General features: G+C 41.0%; 1 protein-coding gene across 1 annotated transcript in view; it reads right to left on the reverse strand.

Moving 5' to 3' along the window:
- The window catches only part of LOC137422120 (VPS10 domain-containing receptor SorCS1), an 886,462-nt gene that overhangs the window by 818,204 nt on the left and 41,740 nt on the right, over positions 1-26,518 (reverse strand). Inside the window, exon 2 of the mRNA XM_078772485.1 lies at positions 10,957-11,024. Within this exon, the coding sequence (XP_078628611.1) occupies positions 10,957-11,024 (68 nt within the window). The remainder of the gene's footprint in view (positions 1-10,956; positions 11,025-26,518) is intronic.

A 26,518-nucleotide genomic window follows, 5' to 3' on the forward strand; every position in this document is an offset into this window, starting at 1 on the left:
ATTACAAACTTGGTGGATGAGTTGGTTTGGTCACAAGAACCAGCTGATTGGATTTTGGTTCAGGTCAGGATCCAGATCCGTGGGACACAAAACGTAAACTGGTCAGCCAGGTGGAGGTACGCGCTCTACCGCGTGCCGTTCTATTTGGCCATGTATCTATGAAGGTATTCCAGATATGTAAATAACAAACTAATATCGTTCATCTTCTATTTCTTTTGAAACTAGAACAGCACTCAGTACAGAGCATACGTCCACCCGGTTGACCATATCACTCAATGGTGAAGAATCACTTAAAAAAATTAAATAACTCTCAAATCCGAATACATATTCAGATCTTCACCAACCTCGAATCAATTCTTCCATGTCACACACACAACCTCTCCACCAAGTTTCGTCCAAATCCATCCATAACTTTTTGAGATATCCCGCAATGTATAGTTTTTGGCCCCATCTCCCAATGGTGAAGAATCACTTGAAAAATTAAATAATTCTCACATCCGAATCCATATTCAGATCTTCACCAAAATCGAATCTATTTGTCCTTGTCAGACACCCAACCGGTCCACCAAGTTTCGTCCAAATCCATCCATAACTTTTTGAAATATCCCACAATGTATAGTCTTTGGCCCCATCTCCCAATGGTGAAGAATCACTTGAAAAATTAAATAATTCTCATATCCGATTCCATATTCAGATCTTCACCAAAATCGAATCTGTTTGTCCTTGTCGAACACCCAACCTCTCCACCAAGTTTCGTCCAAATCCGTCCACAACTTTTTGAGATATCCTTCTATGTATCGTTTTTGGCCCTGTCTCCCAATGGTGAAGAATCACTTAAAAAATTCTAGTAGCCGGATCCGAATCCGGATCTTCACCAAAATGTAATCATTTCGTCCTTGTGACATACGCTACATTTCCGCCAAATTTCGTCTGAATCTGTCCACAACATTTTGAGATACTTTGTTCACAATCAAACAAACAAACCGACAGGGATGAAAACATAACCTCCATCCACCTCTGGTGGCGCAGGTAATAAGCTACATCAGAAGTCTGAACTGTAGGACTAAATTTACAAAACTTCTTTTTCAAAACAATGATTTGTAATAATCACATAACGAATCGTATATCAAACCACCGCTCACCATGAAGAAACAATTTTTCCAGTTTGTGCTGCTTGAAATTAACGAAATTGCAAACTCAAGGACCTTTTGTCCCCAAAGCAATGAAACAGAAAAGGACCTACCTGGGTTATAAGGCACAGTTTGTCTGGTGCACAGGTTTTCTCTGAGTTCATGCAACATATTTACCACTCTCAGGAAATTGTTAACCCCAAACACAAAGATCCCCCCCCACAAGCAGTAAACATAGGCTTCCAACTTAACTAACTGAGCATGACATGTCAAAGACATGATTTAAGGGCACCATTTCTACACTTTCCTTAAAAAGGCATAAAACCATTCATCTCTTTAACATTGCATGGCCAAACATATATATGTAAATTATATATATATATATATAAATATATATATATATATACTAGCTTGGCTCTGCTCGCTACGCTCGCCTCACCAAGCGTCGATACAATTGAAGTTGAAAAAAAAAATTTCCCCCAAAAAAAAAAAAAAAATTGTAAAGATTTTTCTAAAAAAATACCCTTAGGACATACCGACGGGAGAGATATGTGCATTCCAGAAGTTTGGTACGATTTCACAAAAGTTTGAGAAAGTAGTTCAGTGACAACACAGGACAGGACAGATGCTGCACAAATATATATATATATATATATATATATATATATATATATATATATATATATATATATATATACAGGGTGACTCAAAAGTAGCGCCCGCGCCCGATTTCTGTTTTTACCTGGCGTGACAGTTTGGGCAGCCATATCTCTATTAGGGATAATTGGACCCTTTTTCTTTGAGGGATCTGTCACTGCAGAAATTTACCTGGATATGCTGCAAACCTTCTTTTGGCCCAGGGTACAAGATCAGGACTGTTAGTTCCAGCAAGATGGAGCTCCACCTCATTATGGACATCATGTGCGTCAGTGGCTTGATGAAAACTTTCCCGGAAAGTGGATCGGCCGCCGCGGTCCGATCGAGTCGCCGAAACGCGCCCCAGACCTTACTCCTCCAGATTTCTTTCTTTGGGGGCTCATGAAAGACCTTGTTTATCGTGAAAAGCCTCGTACCATTCAGGAATTGAAGGCTCAAATCACTGTAAAGTTTGAGGAAATCGATATCGAACTCTGCAAGCGTGTGTGCCACTCTGTGCCTGCTCGGCTGCAATTGTGCATCGATCACGAGGGAGGGCACTTTGAAAATTGCAAGTAAAACAGCTTGGTACACTTCCGTAATAATTTTCCCCCGAATAAATGGTTAGATAAACATGTCATTCATTTATTTCTACCTTCTTGTACACTGTAATACAAATGTCAAACAATCAACTGACAGAAATATATATATATATAAACAGAAATCGGGCGGTGCTTTTGACTCATCCTGTATATATATACACAGGGTGGTCCAGAAATCCTGGACACATTTTGAAGAACAATACGATATTTTAAGAAGACCAAAATGTGTCCATGATTTCTGGACCACCCTGTATGTATGTATATATATATATATATTATTATATATATATATATATATATATATATATATATATATATATATATATATATATATATATATACACATACATACGTTTACAGTTTGTTTGTTTTTACGCAAATTTTCATCGAGACTTTTATTTCACAGTTTACATTTATAGAAATTCAAATTTTCAAATGCTAGATATTGATTGAGGTTTTTTTGTTTTTGTTTTTTTAACAGCCACTTTTACGGTTTTTTAAAGTAAATTTTCACTTACGGATGCTCTTTCTTTTTTGCCTTTGCGGGCAATATTGTCATGTTTATTTCACAGTTTACAGTGATAGAAAATACAATTTAAAAAAGCTAGATATCGATTGAGGTTGTTTTTTTATGGACACATTTACGTTTTTTAATGTAAATTTTCATTTACAGACGCTTTCCGACAGTTGTGTGGTTTTTCCCGGTGTACCAGTTTCGATGTCCATCGGCACGCCAGATTTCGGCCTTCTACGACACCCGTAAGGTACCGAACATTAATATCCGTGAGTCAGTGAGTCAGTGGTTCGAAAGATCTTTATATATTAGTAGATATATAAAGATATAAAGATATATAATACACCCTGAAACAGGGAAATGCTCCTTAGTGAGAAAGAAATGTGAAGTAAAAGTTGCTTCAAATGAATCCAAACTCTCTGGAAAATTATATATATTTTCAATCAGACAAATATTTCAACTTGCGCAGTGTATAAGCAACAGAACACTACCTCAAACACTCCAAAAAAAATTATTCTTTCCTGGAAGAAATATATAGCCTCCCACTGTTGAGCTTTCAACCAGTACAATAATAAAAGGCTTCCTTTTTATCATTTTTATATCCTTGTATATTTACCATTGGCTCCTGCTCGTAAATTTTATTCCATCCACACATCATGTTGATGTGAGAATTTAAATTCAAGGGGACTCTTCTCGTTCTATTAATTTTCAATTATTATTCATGTGTGGAATATTATGTTATCCGTAGGTCGTTCAAAAAGTTATTGGAACAAGTGCGAGACAGGCACACCAACGTTTTCCTGGTACTTTGCAAAGAAATCGTTGCATTGCAATTCACCTTCCTTTTGGTTGAGACCATTAAGTCGGCTATCCTGTCTACTTGCAACTGCTTGTGGCTATTAAAGATCCAGCAGTGCCTTTTGTTTTTTGTATACAGGATCGAGGCTCATGAAAGAGCTAACATTTATCACACAAAAAAAATCAAACAGACACATAAAACATAAAATCAGGGGAGCGGTGGATGATATAATAAGGGGAGCCTTTCAAAAAGAAAACCATTGTGAACCTGTAGGATGATCAAATTGCTGTCCTAGACACATGTAGTAGAGAAGCAGGCACCACAGGATTCCAATGCCCACCGAAACGTCATGATGGCAACTACTCCCAAGTTATGGTGGCGAGAGTGCACCTCCCTCAACAATTGTTACTGTCAGTCGATATGCTACTGTCGATAATAGTCTTTGAATTTTTAATCTGCAAAATAAATGAACTCTGTTTAAAGGCACGAGTACATTACCCAAAGGGTGATTGCGTCACTGCCCTGCAGGCACACACACACACACACACACACCAACATGCATTTTAAAGGCCATTTTCCCTGCTAGAGCGGGGGTTAGCCTTGCGGTCCTCTTGCCTTGCGGTTCTAGCCTTGCGGTTGCGGACAATCTCCATTTTGCCCTATTTTCTGCATCTCTCCTTGTTAACCCCCTTGCCCGCATTTCTTCTTCCACCATCTTTAGCCAAGTCTTTCTCGGTCTTCCTCGTCCACTACTTCCTTCTACATTCATTTCCATCACTCTTCTCAACCAGTCACTTTCATCCTTCCTCAACACATGACCAAACCATCTCAACCTGTTCCTCTTCACAGCATCAATCACAGGCTCTATTCCCATCATCTTTCGCAATTCATCATTTGTCTTCCTCTCTCTCAGCGACTCCGCACATCCAACGAACCATTCGCATTTCCACCCTTTCCAACCTTCGTTGCTGCTCTACGTTCATTACCCATGTCTCGCTCCCATAAATCATAACACTTCTCACACATGCATCATACACCTTTCCCTTCAGCTTCAACGACACTCCCCTCATCATCAGCACGCCACTCAGTTCCCGAAACTTCTTCCATGCACATCTCACTCGAGCAACCGTTGTCGAGTCTGATCCACCTTCTCCCTTCAGCATGTCTCCGAGGTAGCAAAATGTTTTCACACCTTCCAGCTTCACGCCGTCTCCAAGATCCAACTCAACATTTCCTCCATCTGCAGCTCCCTCTGTGCACACCTTACATTTGAATGTAGCTGCCACACTGGTTAATGACCCTCTCAGACCACTACATTTTTGATGAACCCACTCAGCGCACATTGCACACTGATAGTGTATGCGGTTATGTTGCAATTAACAGGGGAGTGAAACTTTCATATAGAATCTTGAAACTGGTACTTATTGACTTCCTTAGATCACATAGGACTCAAAACCACCTGTTTCCAATTTTTTCCAGCATGGATATGCACTAAATCCAAGATGGCGGCCATTGAACACGATAATCGCTTAATCGCCAACTATTTTGGACATTTGTAATGGATATAGTTGTCCAGTATATCGTTTTATAGGTTTTTTTGGTCACTGAATAACACAACGACCTACACTATGAATGGAGTTCACTCCGACACCCTTCCTACACACAGCACAGGGCCACTTCCCAGTTCTTTCCACCTCACCACATGCTTTACCACTTGCCATCACCTTCGTCTTTCCGATATTCACCTTCAGACCTTTTGTCTCCATACATTCCTTCCACTTGTTCATCTTTTCCTTCAGTCCATGCATACTTTCCGCAATCAACACCAGATCATCTGCATACAACAACTCCCACGGTAAACCCTCCTTTACGTTCTGAGCCAGCACCTCCATCACAGCTACAAATAGTAGTGGACTTAGTACCGATCCCTGATGCACTCCCACCTTCACCTCAAACTCACCACTGTGCCCGTCCTTCGTCCTTACAGCTGTGCGCGCTCTTTTGTACATTGCCATCACGCCTCTGATCAACCATTCCTCCACTCCTAACTTCCTCAATGCCCATGTCAATACTTCGCGTGGAACCCTATCGAATGCTTTCTCCAGATCAACAAACCCAAGAAACAACTTCTTCCTCTTCTCCATGTACTTCTCCTGCAACTGCCTCACAATGAAAAGCATGTCTGTCGTTCCTCTTCCTGGCATAAATCCAAACTGCATTTCGTCGATCTTCACTTTCTTCCTTATCCTCCTCTCCAACACCCTTTCCAATACCTTCATTCCATGCTCCAATAACTTTATCGCTCGGTACGAGCCACACTCCAGATGGTCACCTTTCCCCTTGTATAGAGGGACGAGGGTACTCAGTTCCCAAACCACTGGAATGCGGCCTTATTTCACCACCAGATTACAGATCCCGATGTCATCAGGATTTATATAATAGTTAAACAAAACCATGAAAAACAATCTGGGAAAAGTCTCTAAGTGAGAACGTGGATTTGAGAAAGTAGGAGCAGAGGTGGAAGAAAAACGAGATATAGGGGGCGGGGCACAAGTCGAGACGAGGAGGAAACACACACACGAGACGAGACACACACACACACACACACACACACACACACACACACACACACACACGCATTTTTACTATGAGTAAACTCACACATGCAGTCCTGACAACTCCTCAACAAAAAATTCTCCCATCGCTTGCTCTCCATTCCCTCCCCCACCCCCAACCCCAAAGCCTCAACGTTCCCCTTCCAAAGCTGTCCCATCTTTACTCTCACCCTCCGTCTCACTCATAAAAGCAAGCGGGCATTCCCACACAAAAACAGTGGAATTTCTGCTCCCCTATCATGTCATCACCCACTTCACAGAAACCCATTACAGTCACATGTTCAACTCACAATTGAAGAAAAAAAATAGTCGGAATAATATCAAACCTGCATAACCTCCACAGTAAACTTGAGTGAAGGAATTATAAAGGGTAAATGCTGAAGATTTAAAGGGTTCCAAAGGGAATATAATACTGGGTTCTAAAGAGTACATTCTAAAATCGTTCCTAAATTTGCGGCCATAGTATAGAAATTATGGGTGGAGTCAGGCGCACTGTCCAACCAATGGGTGGAACTCGGCTCCTTTTATAGTAGAGATTCCTAAGAAAATGGCCTCCCCTACCACTCCCCCATTTCATCTCTTAGGTCACTGTGAATGAGCAAGAGCTATGAAATGAAGAACCTGTGAAAGAGAGGAGGGATGGTATGATTGGAATGAAGCTCACACAGTTCCTGAGAATCAAAGTCCGAATGTCATCAGGACCGGTTGCGGAAGACGTGATAATCTGGTTGAAAACCTCTTCACAATGGTGGGGGAGAGGTCCACATGGTGTAGGAGAGATTCCACAGGGTGCTTGAAAAGTAACAATACACTAAACGAATTATTTATGTTTCATTATTTGTGAAAATCGAAGATTTTTCAAGTATATTGATTGGTCTTGTGCATTATTCTGTCTGTTTGTTACTTGCCGGAAAAGATTCCGGCAAGTATGTTGATCGGTCGGTTTGTCTATCTGTCTGTTTGTCTGTGCGCAGCACTACGTCTACACCGTTGCACGTAGAATAGCCAAACTTTACACACACATTTGTCTTGCCCTGGAATAGACTGTGCCCAATTTTTAACTCTCTTGGCCCAAGGCTTCCATTATGACGTCATAATTTGATAATTCGACAAGTACAAAACTTCATCCAATCAAGATGCAATTTCTTGAGCGACATGACGGCATAAACTGGTGGAGAAAAAAAAAAATGATGACGTCATCGGTCACGTGGTTCGGCCGCGATCTTGGAAAAACGGAAAAACTTTGCACCTCTATATCTCCGGAAGTGCTGAATAGAAAAAAATTAAGACATGGCTCATTGTAAAGAACTCTCCATGGGGAATAAAATATGTTAATGATGATGTCATTGGTGCCTCCATTATGACGTCATAATTCGACAAGTACAAAACTTCATCCGATCAAGATGCAATTTCTTGAGCGCCATGTCGGCATAAACTGGTGGAGAAAAAAAAAATTATGACGTCATCGGTCACGTAGTTCGGCCGCCATCTTGGAAAAACGGAAAAAACTTGCACCTCTATATCTCCGAAAGTGCTGAATAGAAAAAATTGAGACATGGCTCATTGTAAAGAACTCTCCATGGGGAATAAAATATGTTCATGATGATGTCATAGGTGCCTCCATTATGACGTCATAATTCGACAAGTACAAAACGTTATCCGATCAAGATGAAATTTCTTGAGCATCATCAAGGAATAAATTAGTTTAGAAAACAAATAATGATGACGTCATCGGTCACGTGGTTCGGCCGCCATATTTGTCCAAAATGGCGGATAAAAAAGTACATTCCGGCAAGTCCTCAGTCTCTGACCGATTTTTCATCTGTCTGTCTGTCTGTCTGCATGACAATCGCCTACAGGTCACAATTTTAAACTGATCTTTACGAAACTTCACCAAATGGTAAAATTGGTCATAAGCAAGAAGCCTATTGATTTTGAGAGCAAATGGTCAAAAGGTCAACATAGGCCAAAGGTCACCAAACTTTGTCAAATTTCTAAAATCCTCAATTTTCAGTCAATTGACTTGAAACTTGAAGATGATTTACATATCAGCTAACTGAATTCAACCACCAACTATTTTTGAGATCAACATAGGTCATAAGGTTAACATAGGCCAAAGGTCAACCAGTTTTTCAAATTTCTAAAATCCTCAATTTTCAGTCAATTGACTTGAAATTTGAAGATGATTTGCATATCAGGTCACTGAATTCAACCACCAATTATTTTTAAGTCATCATAGGCCAAAAGGTCAACATAGGCTAAAGGTCAACAACTTAGGTAAAGTTTCTAAAATCCACAATTTTCATCCGATTGACTTGAAATTCGAACAGGATTTGCATATCCGGTCACTTAATTCAACCACCAATTATTTTTGAGATCTAAAGGTGAAAGGTCAACATAGGCCATATTTCTAAAATCATCAATTAACATTTCATTGACTTGAAATTTGAAGAGGATTTGCATACTTGACCATTGACTTCAACCACCAATTATTTTTGAGGTCTAAAGGTAAACGGTCAACATGGGCCATATTTCTAAAATCATCAATTTTCCTCTGATTGACTTGAAATTTGAAGAGGATTTGCATACTTGACCATTGACTTCAACCACCAATTATTTTTGAGGTCTAAAGGTAAACGGTCAACATGGGCCATATTTCTAAAATCATCAATTTTCATCTGATTCACTTGAAATTTGAATGGAATTTACATATTAGTTAATTGAATTCAACGAACAACTATTTTTGAGGTCAACATCGGCCTAAATTTAACAACTTATTTTGGGGATTTCACAAGCATCGTGCATGACATATTTCGTGTTTGTTAGTTCATTTTAAATTTAAAATGTATGTTTGTTTACTTGCTGGTATCATTGACCCACCCAAGTGAGATTGCTTTCACCAGCTGTTACCCCTGAAATGTCTTTGTTGTATTTTCAAAAAAATACTTTTTCTCTGAAGGATTTGTCTTTTTGCACAAAAGGAGTTCAGTTGCTACTGCACTGTTTGTTTTGAAACACAATGTATAATGGAATAATAGGTGGTTGGTTATAGGAAAGGATGGATCTGGGGCCTCGGACTTCTGAGCAAAGACAGAGTTCAAGAATATTCCTCATGAGTCGATCATGACTCTGTCTTTTAGGATGGATAGGATGGAAAGAGTAGAAAGGAAAATAATGCGTACCAGAACCTGACTTGACCAGCTCCAACGAGGCTTTCGCGGATAGTGAGAGGTCAGAGAACGAAGAACAGAGATGAGCCTGATTAATTTTGGCCTGGTTCTTCGTCATTCTGAAACACGCATTTTGATGTCGGTCTATCTGTCTGTCTCAACACAATGCATTCAGTCGTTACTTAATCAATCACAAACAAACTTGCCAGGGGACTTAGGGGCATTCAATAGAGGTTGTAGTGTCTTAATTTGCCCCCCTGCCTGAGGGGGATTTCCACCTTGGACAAATGTCGTGTTAAGGTGAATAAATAGCTTATCGTGGCGTTTAATGGAGCACAAATACCGGAAGTAAAAATTATTTCAACACCAACTATTCAGTCAATCTTGTCAATCGTTCTTTTTAAACAGTCGCTGCTGTTGTTTAACACTAGCCTGAAAGAAATAGCCTGGAGGAAGCCTGATGTCCTTTTGTCATTCTATGCTTATTGCATCCCCAAAAGGCTAACGGATCAGAGCCACCTGGACTAGCTAGGCCAGTCGGTAGGCTGCTAGCTAGACCGAAATTATCTTTAGCTAACAAAGGTGCTTAATGCGTCTTTACACATGAATGATGCATTACATTGCCTGTCGATTTTTCCAGCCATCAGATTATATGTTGACTGCATATGGATTGTTTATAACTCGTATCTTGGAGCTTCATACATGATTTCCCTCCCCTCCCACACCTTCCACACCATTTCTCTAGCTGCTCCCTCAAGGAGCAGGTTTTTCTATTAGGCCGTGTAATGGTTCCGAGTCGTGTGGAAATACCGCAGGTTACCACCCGTAGGATTCGCCTTCCCGGAGAGAAATCCAGGTTGACCCCATTGTGATGGATTCCTCACAAGCATCATTACACCAGAGTCAATAATGTGGACCGAAAAGTTGAATGTACTGTATGTATACAGGAAGAGATGAACTTTTGCCAAAGTCCAAGAAAAAAAAAACCTGATTCAAATCAACATCGATTACATTGGGGATGGGTTGACTGTCATCTTCGAAGGTTTGTCCGAAATGGGTTTGGGGATATGGTGTTTTCTCAGAAGGTAAAGGGAAATCCTAAAACTAAGAGGGCAAAGAAAAAGCAAAGAACAAAGATGGGATAATATAATCAGGATGGAGATGCCACACAGATGATTGGCCAACTGTAAAATAGACAGGGGGTGACAAAGGACTTTGCAGACAAAGAAGGAGCATTTAAGGTGCCACCAACCATAAAAGAGTGTTTTGCCATGAAAAAAGGAAGAGGGTATAACTAACGTAGTCCTTCAAATTAGGGGTTTGGCAACAGGCCAGCACCAGGTTTAAATGAAAAAGGATTTTGCAACAGAAACCGGTAACCTTGCATGTCTGGAAAGAAACCAGAAAGACAATGATTAAAAAAATAAGGTAAGTACCAGGTATATGATGAATTCAAAGTTTTTCAAAGTCCGCAAATTCAAAGTCCTCACCTCCATAGAGAGCTGTCTGTTACACTTTTTGTATTGCTGTCCACAAACTTGGTGAGAAGCAAAATGACCTGCAAAACAGCATGTTGGACAGTTTAAAATTCACTGTGAAGTCTCTATGCTCCATTTTAATCCGATAAAATAACGTAAAAACAAAAAGTAAACTTCCTCACTTTTATAGTTCATGCTCTCCAGAAATTCTAATTAAATTGCAGGACAATAATTTTCAGGAAACAAAAAAAAAGAAAAGATGCTTCATTGAAATTTAAGTTTATAGCAATAGGCTTGGAAAAAAAAACATGGAAGACGTTAAACAAAACATATAACACAAGAAACATTTTCAAATCAAGTGTCGCCCTTGATGCAGCAGCCATGTCACCCTCTTACGGTTAGAGGAGTCTAACACATGCGCCAAACAGCGCCGCAGTGCATCTGCTTCACTTCCAAGCATATGGAGCGCACACGGTCAGTCGAGATTAACAGTTTCCAAATGGCATTCTCCGCTGGTAATAATTGGATCATCATTTACCTCTGTCTTGTACCTTTGCTCCATTAATCCCTGCTTACTATGGGAATTCCTTAATTAAATATTAAATTTCTGCCTAAGGTCTCAATTTATCGGTGCAGATTTTTTCATGGAGATAATAAACGCTTCAAAATAACATCAATCTCTCCTTTGAAAAAGCTGATTGGCTAAGTTATCCATGCACAGAAAGCAACTGTACACCGGGGCAGCTTTGTGATGCGTTCTCACATGTGACTTGCATGACCAGAACTCAGGTTTGCAATGTCCACTATTTAATGTGCAATGAGCACTATGTATGAGCCATGATATTATACAAGGGTCATTCAAAAGTTCTCAAAAACATTTTTTTCCCCTTAATAATTTTATATTGAACTAGAACAATGTGACCGTGTCGCCAATATACCTCCGCATAGTCCCACAACGAGTATATGCAATCGTTCACTGTCCTAAAAATAAACAAGTTTGATTTAAATCCCTTCAGCTGTTTTCAAGTATCACATTCCCACCAGCCATGACAGGTTTCACATCGATCGATGAAGCGGTTTCAGAGAAGGGTTTTTTTTTAATATCGGCTTTCAAGCTAATATGGCTGCCATACCACATGACATATGACCTTAAAAAATGTACACTCTGCATATGTATGGGAAGGAGATTACATTTGTGAAGTTTCATGTTTATCGGATAAAGTTCGTTTTTATATCCAAGATGGCTGCCAAACCACGTGACCTACGACATCATCATTTTCAAACTGCATGCAACAATGGTGTTAGATGATATTTGTAAAATTTCGCATCAATAGGGTGAGCGGTTTCAGAGATATAATTATTTTATATTTTCCTTCAATCCAATATGGCTTCCACACCATGTGACCTATGATGTTTTCGTGATCACATTTTAATCGCCATGCCTAGTCAATGACACACATGAAGTTTCGAGTCAATTGATTTGGTGGTTTGGGAGAAGGTTTTTTTTAGGGTTTTAGGTTAAATCCAAATGGCTGCCAAACCATGTGACCTATGATGTCATAAATTTAATATTTCAATACAAATGGGTCATAGATCATGTGCATGCAATTTCAGATATTTAGGATAAGACATTTGATTATAACATTTTTGGCTGGTATACCACTTCACCTATGATGTCATCATTATAATGCTTTTGTTCCCCCATTGGGAGTATTGACAATGTGCCAAGTTTCAAATTTTTCCATTCGGCGGTTTCCGAGAAATAATTTTTTAATTATTTGCTTTTAATCCAAGATGGCTGCCATACCAAGGGCCTATGACGTCACAATTATCATAAAAAGATTCTGCATGGGTGTCACTCCTACCCTGAAAGTTTCATCTCAATCAGGCATGTGATTGCTGACAAAAACGAGGTTTAACCCGTACAGACGGACGGACAACCCGTAAACATAATGCCTCCGGCGACGGCTTAAAAAATAGAAAATATTGAGGTTTAAATTCGGCAATTCAATGTTTATAAGGATGTCTGAACCTTATAGAATTGAAAATGGCTTGGCCAATCTCCATCAAATTTTGCATACGTGCTCAGGGTACCCAAAGTCAGCACATGGACATAAAATAATAACCCACCCCCACAACCGAGAGATGACTTGCGATGTTCGCTTGAGTACATGACACACATTTACAACAAGTTGTTTACTGACCCCTACCGGAGGGATGTGGCATTACCAGTGACGGACACAAAGTAACTTTGCCCATGGAAATTTGGGGGGATCCATAGTTTGGTTGTTGTAAAATTATAGTATGGACCGTATGTTACGAAGAGGTTAGATTGACATGTACAAGTGACCTTTTGGGCTAATTTGTGTCATTAGCCCCGTTGGACTTTTGGTCTCGTCTGTCCATGTGTCCGTGCATCTGCAACCATATCTCGGAGATGTATGGACCGATTTTGTTCATACTTTGCACAAAGACAATACATCACTGTATACATATGTATCTCATTTTGTTTCGCGATGCAATCAAAGATGGCTGACTGGCGGCAATTTTAGTTGTAAAAACCCGACGTTGAACACGTCCTCAACCATTTCTCGGACATGCATTTGCCGATGTTTCTCAAACTTGGTACACAGATGCCGAATTATGGCTTACATAAGCAAATCGTTTTTTTTCCGAGATGAGATTCAATATGGCCGACTGGCGGCCATTTTGTTACTTAAAAGTTTCTCCAACAATTTATCGGACATGCATGGTCCAATTTTGTTCAAACTTGGCACAAACACAGTGCATGACGGCATACATGTGCACCTCACTTTATTTTCCGATCTGATCAAAGATGGCCGACTGGTAGACGAGCGGCCATTTTAATTGTAAAAAAAACTTGATATCGAACACGTCCTCAACATTTTCTCGGACATGCATTTACTGATCTTGTTCAATCTTGGCAGACAGACAATGAATGATGGCTTACGTATACGCGTCTTTTTTTTTTTTTCGAGATGAGATCCAATATGGCAGACTGGCAGCCATTTTGTTACCTAAATGTGTCCCCATCCATTTCTCGGACATGCATGGTTCGATTTTCTTCAAACTTGGCCCAAAGACAATATATGAGTATACATATGCAGAAGATATTGTTTTGTCATCCGACCAAAGATGGCTGACTGACAGCTTTTTATCTCCGTACAGCAAAATGGCTAAAACCATGGCAGGGGCTATATGACATTTTATGTCTTTTTCTTCTTTTTAAATGTGACACTGAGGAGGAAGCATATGTAATTCAAAGTCAATATAGCAATAAATAAGTCTGAATGAGGTAAAAAACCTCCTGTACAGACGAGGCCAGATGAGGAATTGGGCAGGAAAGCACATGGGAAAGCGCTACGCACCTTTTTCCAAAAAGAAAACACATCTCAGACATTCAGATTTTGAGTTATTTCTTTATTAAAGTGTAACGGTAAAAACTTTCAAAACACCTGCCGGGAAATCAAGTTAAAACGAAGCTAAAGCGTATTCAAAAATTACAAAACCATAGGCAAAATGATGCAGCTACACTACTCCCCCTCCTAGTGCATTCATTGAATGGAAGGTATAAACAAAATCCAATATGGTGCAGGACAAGAGATGCAGACTGTTCATAAAAAAGAAATATTAAAAACTCGTCACAGGTGAGACATGTGATTGTGTCTTCGTTTATCATTTGTATGATGACTTCTTTTTTGACGTTTGTACATGATGCGTTTCTGTCTGCACTGTCGCTGATGATTCACCAATAGGCGATGAAACCGGTCCAGTAGCTGAGGTGGTGTGCACCATTGGGATTCTCATTTGTGTACGATGTGTAAATGTCTTTACAGCCGTGGAGGAAACCTGTGAAGTGTTTCAAATGGCAAATGGATTACCTTGTGTAGTTTTTCATGCTTGCTTTAATATAGCTTTCTATGGCTTGCTGAGCTTGGGAGGAGCCGATTTATATATTTAATCCTAACCACCTGTGGTGGTTGATTAGATGAAAAATAATTGGTTATTCCCTCCATTCACAGGTGAGAGATGTGAGTGGGTCTTCGCTTTTCATTTACTAGGGCGTGCCCGCACGTACGTGCTTGCCCGTACGTGCGTGCAAAAAAACATGCGTTTACATGCAGTAACGACCACAGAACCCCCCCCTCTATTTACATGAAATGGTTTGGTCCATTCGCAAAGCCAAAGCGAACGACCACAGAACCCCCCCCCCCCCCTATTTACATGAAATGGTTTGGTCCATTCGCAAAGCCAAAGCGAACGGCTTGCGAGTACGGTGACCATACCTTGGGAACCACTTGTCCGATTAATTTCAAACCTTGAAAAGGCACATCCTCGGGTCCCCAGCAATATACCTGGCAAGTTTCAAGTATATCGGACCGGTAGTTGTCGAGAAACAGCGGTCACAGACAAACACACACACACACACACACACACACACACACACACAGACACACAGAGATTACTGGAATTATAGATAGATGTACATATAAACTCTTAGTTTTTTTAATAGTTAAAATATCAGTTAAAATGGAACTCTTTTCTTTGAAAAATAGAACTCTTTTCTAAAATTTTCTGAGAAATCCATCTCTTATCTCTTATCTTCTTAATACCACCATCTCTTATCTTCCCCCATCCAAAACTTTGATCTTTTCTACCCCCACTATTTCACCCCAGATCCACCTTGTTTGAAATTCCAACTTCTTTCCTGGAAGTCCTGACAGTATCCATATGTTTTATACCTCTCCCACCCCCCCTGCCCCCCCCTTCCCATGCCTCCCCCCAAAAGCCCTCTCCCTCCCACAGATCTCTCGATGTCTCCATGTCTCTCGGTCCCTGCTCTCAAATGTTTTGTTTGTGTCCTTTCCCCTCTCTCCCCATCTTGTCTACCGCTCCCGATGTTATTTGTTTTATGTGTCTGTTTGTCTTTCTGTGTGATTAATGTTCGCTCTTTCACGAGCCTCGATCTTGTATACAAAAAAAAACAAAAAAAAACAAACTCTTTTCTAAAAATGGAATAGATCTCTTTTCTCCCGCCTCTGGAACAAACTCCCTCACTCTCTTCAATCCCACTCCACCCTCCAGGTCTTCAAAACAGCTGTTCACCACCATCTCTTATCTTCCCCCATCCAAAACCTTGATCTTTTTTAGTCCCGTTATTTCACCCCAGATCCACTTTTTTTTCATACCGACTTCTTTCCTGGAAGTTCTAGCAGTGTCTATGTGTTTTTTTTTACCTCTCCAACCCCCCTCACCTCCTTCCCATGCCTCCTCCCCCCAAGGCCTCTCCCTCCCACAGATCTCCCGATGTCCCTGCTCTCCATCTTGTCTCCCGCTCCCTTTATCATATGTTTTATGTGTCCGTTTGTTTTTTTTCGTGATCAAAGTTAGCTCTTACACGAGCCTCGATCTTGTATACAAAACAAAAAAATCAAGTCAGGAGACGACGATGGTTCATGAGCGAGCGGTATTCAATAACAAAGGACGGACTGTAACCGAAACAGGCCCAGGCAGGCCGGGCCCTGAAATGTCAAAACGAAGGTTACTGACCTTGAAATGAGATAGAAAATAATGTATAATCAGTTATGAGTTAGTTAGCTACACAATACCGAAAATTCGGTGAAAAATGAAATGAGAAAAAAAAAAAATCGAGCTCCGTGGGGCTGGACACATGACATTGGCCCAACCAAATATCGAAACCCATGTCAGATTCCACCAAGCCCCTCGGAGAAGATGTAGCTTGAACTCGATTACCCCCTAAAAATACATCTTTTTCGGGCGTGGCTCCGCCCACAATGGGCGCAATACGCCCACTCTCGGCAGGACACAACTAGATCATGACATCAACCTCCCACCCAAGTTTCATCAAGATCCGATGATATCATCGGGTAGTTATGCTGTGCACAGACAGACACACACACACAGAGACAGACAGACACATACACATGACGAATATAGTGGTCACTTGATAACTCGTGAACCAAAACTCTTGGGTTTAATTACAGTCTGTGAAGCACAAACCACCCAATGATAAAAGCAGTGTCAGCTGATACAATGCGTGGTAGACATAGTATTTGTCAGCCTATTTCAACTTCAGAAACTTTCTTTTGACAATACTATCCCACCTGTTGGGAAGTAAAATCAATCCACTGATATGTTTCTGGCTCACTGACCTTCTTCAGCATGGAGTGCATCGGCCCTTCCTCCCCCCCAAGCAATTGAGCTGGCAACCTGTCTCCTGTAGTCCCATGTCAAATATCACATCTTCACCTGAATGGTGACTGTGGACCCCCATGTGCCACCCACTTACTGTGAGGGTCTTACTAAATAGGCATTCATATTAGGTGAACACAAACACTCAGTTTGGTGCACTTTGTCCCTTCCACCGAGGACGACACCCTTTTGGCGACTCCCTACCACCGTGCGACGACCTCCTGCCATGGACGGATGTGACACATCTTCGACGGGACCACGTGTAGAGATGGCACCAGTGAAAGCTGCATCCATCTCTGGGTGTCCCAGGGTAAGATCAAGCGAACCAATGGCGGTGGAGGGGGAAATGCAACATGGATAAAGAGGTTCCTTGCTGGGGTGAAAATGGGTGCTTCAAGACTAGGGAAGGCTCCATTCAGTTTTGGGGACTTGCGACTGCAGATTATGACCTGTGGTGGTGGCGTGCGCACACACGCACACGAATCGTGATTTTACATACACATGCACAGTTGTGATTGGACATGGACATAAATAGTGATTATACATACACGGTTTTCACAAAAAAACATACACACATCATAAATATATATATATATATATTATAATATACAAAGATTTCTCAGAAGGAGAATTCCTCGAAGCACCTTTAGCAGCGATTACAGATTTGAGTCTTCTTGGGAATGTCTGTATCAGCTTTGCACATCTGGATTTGGGGAGTTTCTTCCTTACAGATTTGCTCAAACTCTGTCAAGTTGGATGGGGAGCGTCGGTGAACAGAAATCTTCAAGTCTTTCCACAGATTCTCAATGGGATTCAAGTCTGGCCTTTGGCTGGACCACTCAAGGACTTTTACATTATGGTTCTGAAGCCATTCCAGTGTTGCTTTGCCTGTATCCTTTGGTCATTGTCCTGTTGGAATGTAAATCTTCACCACAGTCAAAGGTCTTTTGCACTTTGAAGCAGGTTCTCCTAAAGGATATTTTGTATTTGGCTCCATTCATTGTTCCCTCTATCCATTCATTGTCTCCCAGTCCCTGCTGCTGAAAAGCATCCCCATAGCTGCCACCACCATGCTTCACGGTAGGCATGGTGTTAGATGGGTGATGAGCAGTGCTCGGGTTCCTCCATACGTAGGGCTTTGTATTCAGGCCAAAGTGTTCAATACTCGTCCCATCAGACCACAGAATATTTTGCCTCATGCTCTTAGTCTTTCATGTGCCTTTTTGCAAACTCCAGGTGTGATGTCATGTGCCTTTTTCTCAGGAAGGACTTCCGTCTGTCCACTCTCCCATAAAGCCTAGACGTCCTCCCGGCAGGTTCTCCCATCTCAGCCAAGGAACTCTGTAGTTCTATCAGGGTGGTCATGGGTTCTTGGTCACCTGCCTGATCAAGGTCCTTCTTTCCCGGTTGCTCAGTTTGGTCGGACAACCAGCTCCAGTAAGTCTGGGTTGTTCCATATTCTTTCCATTTCCTAATGATGGAGCTCACTGTGCTCTTGGGAACTTTCAACACGAAAAATTGTTTTATACCCTTCCCCAGATATATGCCGAATCACAATTCTATGTCGGAGTTTTACGGACAGTTCCTTGGACTTCATGGTAGAGTTTCTGCTCTGATATGCCTTGTCAACTGTGGGACCTTATCTAGAAAAGTGTGTTTCTTTCTAAATAATGTCCAATCAATTGAATTGGCCACAGTTGGACTCTAATAAAGTTGAGGAGACATCTCGAGGATGATCACAGGATATTGGATGTACCTGAGCTCAATTTGGAGTGAAATCGAAAAGGGGTCGAATCCTTAATTACTCAAGATTTTTCAGCTTTACATTTTTAATTAATTTGTAAAAAAATTCCCAAAAATTCCCACTTTGACATTATGGGATATTATGTGTAGATCAGTGACAAAAAATATCAATTAAATCCATTTTGAATTCAGGTTTTAACACACCAAAATGTGAAGAAAGTCAAGGGGTGTATATACTTTCTGAAGGTAACGTAGGTATTGAATGTTGCCTCATAAGAAAATGTTGTCTTCAAAAAAAAAATCAGGGATTTTGTGGATTTTTGTTTTCAACTGTTGATGGAAGTCGAACTTTCCATGACATACCTGCTCCTGAAACATTTAAACTAGCTGAATATTGCAAGTGTGTCCACACACTTTGAGAGTTTTGTGCACTGTTGATTGCGAGATGTTTCGTTCAACAGATGGATGCCGCAACAACCTTTGTGGGCTCCTTTGAAATACTTTCTGGATTTTGTACGACGACCCCCTCGCTGATTTGAGGCCTCCTGGAGATCTCATGGCTTGTCTATCAATGACCCAGTTTCTTAAACGTTTCACCCAATTATGAATTGAGTTCCTATGTGGTGCATCATTCCTGTAATGAGCAGTGAATTTTCTTCTCACAGTTGTTGTCGACTTCTGTTCAATGAGCCATAACACAGTTAAACTTCTCTTATACTATCACGAGATAAATGATAAAAAACTGTCGCCAGTTTTATCACCTGAAATGAAATGAAATAAATAGCACCGCAAAGCGGGCGTAACCCCTCGGCCCATGCATGGTGAAAGGAAGCCGTGGCGGCCATATTCAAAATCGAAACGCGCTCATTTTCGAAAGGCACCTTCCTCTTCTCAACCCCAACACACACTGCAAACATGGATTTAATTGGACAAGCCGTTCTGCTCGAAATTGACGGAAACCAATTTCAAGATGGCTACCGTGGCGGCCATATTAAAAATCGCAGCGCGCCCATTTTCGAAAGGAACCTTCCTCTACTCAACCCCAACACACACTGCAAACATGGATTTAATCGTACAAGCCGTTCTGCTCGAAATTGACGGAAACCAATTTCAAGATGACTACCATGGCGGCCATATTGAAAATCGCAGCGCGCCCATTTTCGAAAGGAACCTTCCTCTACCCAACCCCAAGACACACTGCAAAATGGATTTAATCAGACAAGCCGTTCTCCTTGAAATTGACGGAAACCAATTTCAAATGGCTGCCGTGGCGGCCATATTGAAAATCACAGCGCGCCAATTTTCGAAAGGAACCTTCCTCAACTCAACCCCAACACACATTGCAAACATGGATTTAATCGGACAAGCCGTTCTGCTCAAAATTTACGGAAACCAATTTCAAGATGGCTACCGTGGCGGCCATATTAAAAATCGCAGCGTGCCCATTTTCGAAGAACCTTCCTCTACTCAACCCCAAGACACACTGCAAAAATGGATTTAATCGGACAAGCCGTTCTCCTTGAAATTTACGGAAACCAATTTCAAATGGCTGCCGTGGCGGCCATATTGAAAATTGCAGCGCGCCAATTTTCGAAAGGAACCTTCCTCATCTCAACCCCAACACACATTGCAAACATGGATTTAATCGGACAAGCCGTTCTGCTCAAAATTTATGGAAACCAATTTCAAGATGGCTACCGTGGCGGCCATATTAAAAATCGCAGCGCGCCCATTTTCGAAAGGAACCTTCCACTACTCAACCCCAACACACACTGCAAAAATGGATTTAATCGGATAAGCCGATTTTGCCCCCTCCCCTTCCCACGCCTCCTGCCCCCAAGCCCTCTCCCTCCCACACTTCTCCCTGCTCTCAAATGTTGTGGTTGTGTGCTTCCCCTTCTCTCCCCATCTTGTCTTCCGCTCCCTCTTTTTGTATATTTTGTTTGTCTGGTTGATTTGTTTGTGAAATAAATGTTAGCTCTTTCACGAGCCTCCATTCAGTATACAAAAAAAAAGAAAAAAAAAAAGCCGTTCTCCTTGAAATTGATGGAAACCAATTTCAAATGGCTGCCGTGGCGGCCATATTGAAAATCGCAGCGCGCCCATTTTCGAAACGAACCTTCCTCTACTCAACCCCAACACACACTGCAAAAATGGATTTAATCGGACAAGCCATTCTGCTCGAAATTGACAGAAACCAATTTCAAATGGCTGCCGTGGCGGCCATATTGAAAATCGCAGCGCGCCCATTTTCGAAAGGAACGTTCCTCGACACAACCCCAACAGACACTGCAAAAATGGATTTAATCGGACAAGCCGTTCTCCTTGAAATTGACGGAAACCAATTTCAAGATGGCTCCCGTGGCGGCCATATTGAAAATCGCAGCGCGCCCATTTTCGAAAGGAACGTTCCTCGACACAACCCCAACAGACACTGCAAAAATGGATTTAATCGGACAAGCCGTTCTCCTTGAAATTGACGGAAACCAAAAGTTGGTGGACGCCCAGACGACATCCGTGACGACAATACCCTTTGGCTTAGCCCATTGGGCTGCGGGGTGAAAACGTGAACACAACATCAACATTGACAACATTTGATGAATTGTGTTCTCAGATGCCATTTACAATTTGCTTCTCTAATATGTACATGTAAAATATTAAAGTTAATGGTTGCACAAGTACTTTATAAGCAGTGTGTGTGTGTGTGTGTGTGTGTGTGTGTGTGTGTGTGTGTGTGTGTGTGTGTGTGTGTGTGTGTGTGTGTGTGTGTAAAATATTAAAGTTAATGGTTGCACAAGTACTTTATAAGCACTGTGTGTGTGTGTGTGTGTGTGTGTGTGTGTGTGTGTGTGTGTGTGTGTGTGTGTGTGTGTGTGTGTGTATACAGTGCCTTCAGAAAGTACTCGCATCCCTTGACTTTTTTCACATTTTTGTGTTACACGATTAAATTGTTTTTTTTTTGGCACTTATCTACACATAATACACCAACCAAGTCACTAATCGCTGAAGATACATCCCCATCAGCACTACTGTGTATAATGTTGGCAAAGATCTGTACCAGAATTTGGCTGCAGCACATGCCTCGACCTGGTGCGACACAAGAAGTAACTTCTTCAAAATTGGAAAACGCACAGCATACACCAAACTTGTAGAACATGTTAAGTCAATGCATTATGCATTGAAAATGTTTGGCTTTCCGACAGCATCCCTAATGATGTCACTGCAGCATGTGCACATTTACTTGCTGTGTGTATGCTTATAAAAATATACCATGCCCAAATCTGGACAAGTTAGGTGTGGGTTACTGTTACGGATCTGTTACTTCCGCATTTGTTGTTGATTATTTACTTATAGGATTTTTAGTTTCAGGTAATATTGTTGTTAAGATTTTTGTGTGAAATGGAGATGAGTTCAGTAAAAGGTAAAAAGAAATGTTTGTGAAGGAAAAAGGAAAATCCGGCAAAGAAACCGGAAGAGGCGAGAAGAGGAGAGAGGAGGACATTTGAGAGAGGAGGATACGGCCATGAGGAGGAGACAGCTGTGAGTCACATTGAGGCTGCGAGCGGACCTTTTTGATATTGGTCGCGAATGAGGAGGCTTCCAGGGGGAGGGATTGCCCGCGACATCATCCTACATTGCAAGTGCAATTAAACCTGCGTCTCAGGTTTTATCACCAAGCGTGAGTTATTGTTGGCGGGAAAGCAAGAGCCTCCATTACAGGCCTATACACCATTTTGTCCTTGAAAAAGCTGTCTGCTTGGTGCATCTTATTTTGTCCTTGGGATTCCCATATCGACATCATTGTGTTGATCGCCGTTGGTTTCCATATCGGCTCAATTCCCATATCGACCTCTCACCTCGTAACTCCTCGTCCGCCGCCGTGCCGATATCTGCCTGTTCTTGTCCTTCTGCACTACTTCAACCTTCACCCTGCACTACTTCTGCACTACTTCAACAACCTTCTGTACAACTTCAACAACCTGCCGCACTACTTCTGCACGACTTCAACCTTGGGGATTTGTGCACGAACTTTGGGAATGTTACATTCCACTCACGTTTGGCGTATCATAAGTTCATTGCTTTGAGAACATTGGGGAATTATGGTACCAACATATGTATTGTTTGTTTGATGCAAGTGATATTTTCACTATACTTTCTTTAATAGTCATATTATTGTGTATGTGAGAGTTCTTAATACAATTACTTGTTTTGTTCTACAATTGCATTGGTGTGGTTTTACCATGGTTTATTAGAAACCGTAAAATAACAAATCTTTCTGCCGCGTTCCCTCTCGAGACTCTGAGGGGCACACGAACCGGAGTTTGGAGAGGTAACACATAACAGTTACCTTCAACAACAGATAAGTCAGCTGCTCAGTGCAGTATTGTGTTGAATCACATGATGACGGAGTGAGGCGTGGCGCATGCGCATAATAAAGAGGTCCAGTAATGGCGTCAGTCAACGGTGTCTGTCTCCTTCACTCGGCCCGGCTCCTATACTGAAACGGCGACGTGAAGGCGTTAGTTCAGTATATTACAAACTGGCGACGAGGATATAAGGTGATCAGATGGGGGAAGGCGTAATCAAGATATGGCGGTATTCGGGAATATTGCGCCTTTCGACGAAAAAGCGGAGTTGTTCGAGGACTACACGGACAGATGCGACGCATTTTTGGCGGCGAACAGGATTGAGGAAGAGATGCAGGCGAGTTTCTTTTTGGCCGTGGTGGGGGCAGAAGCGTTCAAGTTATTGAAGAACTTGTGTCACCCAGCTGCGCCAAAATCGAAAACTTACGATCAGCTGAAGGCGTTATTGACAGACCATTACATGCCGAAACCGATCGTGATCCCGGAGCGATATACATTTTGGACAACTTTCCAGGGAGAGAACGAGACGGTGGCCGATTACATCGTGCGATTGAAGAAGCTCGCATCTACGTGCTCATTTGGGGCCTTTCTGAACGAAGCCCTACGAGACAAGCTGGTATCGGGACTCCACCCTAAAATGTCTCGGACTCAGACTAACTTATTGTCCAAGGCGGATTTGTCGTTTGAGGAGGCCAGGGTGAAATGTCTGGCAGACAAGATGGCCAGCAAAGCGAACCGAGAGCACATGGGTCAGACATCTTTGGAAGCGACCAAGGACGGTGCAGTGGAGGTGAATCGAGTCCAGCAAGGGAAGAGAAGGTTCGTACAAGGTAGGAGGAAAAGGGAAGCACACAATAAGCCGGCGGCCGGAGTCTGGTGCAAATGTTGCGGTCGGACATATCATCGCACAGAAAACTGCCGACTCGGGAATGTGCACTGTCATTCCTGCGATGAAAAGGGACATATTTCCAAGGTATGTCCAGGGAACATCAATCAACGGGATCGAAGACAGAAGAAGTCTGGCTTAAAAACCGTAAGTTCCGCCAAGTACATGGATTCCAACAGTGATCAGGAATCAGATAGGGAACGAGACCATGAAGGATTTGGGTTGCACCGAAACGGTGAAGACTCTCACAATAAGGTTAAACCCATTAAAGTAAAGGTGGCTGCAGGACATTGTGATATCACCATGGACCTGGATACTGGGGCGTCATGCTCCGCGATTCAGAGACTGTGTATAGAAATAACCTGAGTAGGTGATAAATGTTGCTTCTGGGACACCTCCGTTTAACATGGGAAATCCCTATCTAATGTCATTTACCCCCCTGTTTTTAAAAAAATCATAAACACCTCTATTTCTCCCTCTATGAACCTATAATCCTTCTCGCCTTATGAACCTATAATCCTTCTCGCCTTATGAACCTATAATCCTTCTCACCTTATGAACCTATAATCCTTCTAGCCTTATGAACCTATGATTTTCTTCCTTTATGAACCTATAATCCTTCTAGCCTTATGAACCTATGATCATTCTCACTTCCATGTAAATTTTACCCTATTCCCCCCACTACCCCCTTAATATAGTTCCTTAGACCACTCTGCTAATGAGCCTATAAATATATTATCTCTTTCTAACTTTTTTAAGAGTTCCATTCTCCTATAGAACTCATCCCCATCAAGTATATTTATAAAGTATACAGGTTCCTTAACCTTTTGTTGTGAAAGTATAAAGTGGTATGTTTCACGGAGGGTTCTTGTTTGACCTCCTCCTCTCCCACATACCATTTTAAAATTATAATATTTATTATCCGATTGATAACCATTAAAGTTCTCACTCCACTCTAATATATTTTTCTTCCCACCCTCCATTACCCCACTTAACAAATGAATACGTTTATCCGTCTTGAGAACCTTCTGACCAGTGATTCTCTCAACCTCTTGAATCTGATATTTTTCACATTCGTTATGTTTTCCATTTATATACCAAGGTTGATTACACCTCCACTCTTTAGTCTGGTTGATACTTGGTTCTATCATTTATATAATAGTAAAAAAGGTGGCGGTAGCCCGTTAAAATCCCTAACCCCTCTTTTTAACTTATCACTTATATATATATATATCTTATATACTTATATAACCATAAGGGAGACGATCAATTCCATTTTCTAAAATAAACCTCTTATCATCAAAAGCCCCCAATGCTTTCTTATTCACCTCTTCTGAATATAATTGATGTTTATAACTTCTTATTCCATTAATCTTTCTAAACTCTTCTTTCTTTGTTGTTAAACAGTTATAATAATCCTTAAAGTTTATTGTTTCTTTAATGACATTTTTCTTTATACCTTTTAACTTCTTATCAGTCTTTTCAACGTTATTCACAATGTATTTATAAGCATAAGCCTTCGACCTCAATCCCACAAATTCACTCATAACATTTCCTCCCAATTCATCCTTGAACTTTCCAATCACCTTTTTATTTTTAGAAGAGAACAACTCACTCTCTGGACTGTAATTACTTGTATCATAGATATTAATGTCCTTTTTCATATCTGAATAAACATCATCAGTATTAATTTTCAAAATAAAACTATCAGTATCCATATACAACAATGACACATTATCCTTATACTTTGATTTTAGATTAATATAAAAGTAATCATACATTAATGACTTTGACAAGTCAAGAATTGATGTTCCAATGTAAATAGGTTTGTCCATTTCAATACTCTCTTTAACCAAATGGATCGCACAAAAGTTCTCAGTAAAGACCTCAGCTCTAGTAAAACTCGGTCTATTAATTAATTTTGATGCTTGTTCCCAAGATGTTGCTAGTCTGATATTTTGTCTTTTCCTCACATTCTCCATGGTCTTACCAAAGACCGCATTATTCATTAATTTATAAAAGTCTTTCTCAAAATCTGTTTTTGACTCTGTTCTTCTTTGTGTATTAAAATCAATGTACCCCTTTAACCAATGACTTTGATTGAACTTTAGAACCCTGTGGATCTTCTCTACTCTTAGACCTTTTGATAAATATTGTCGCAAATTTCTTTGGTGTAGTACATAATTTTTCTTGTTATATAATGTAGTAAGTAATTTTTCTGTTGATTCACCTATATCAAACGATCGTTGATAATCACTCAACCATTCTTTCTTTGGACTTTCTTTCTCACAAGCAAATGGAAGATCTTTATGTTTGATATGAAGTTCTTCAGGATATTTTAAAT

The sequence above is a fragment of the Myxine glutinosa genome, chromosome 2, assembly GCF_964187855.1.
Source record: "Myxine glutinosa chromosome 2, kmMyxGlut1.1, whole genome shotgun sequence".
Classification (NCBI taxonomy): domain Eukaryota; kingdom Metazoa; phylum Chordata; class Myxini; order Myxiniformes; family Myxinidae; genus Myxine; species Myxine glutinosa.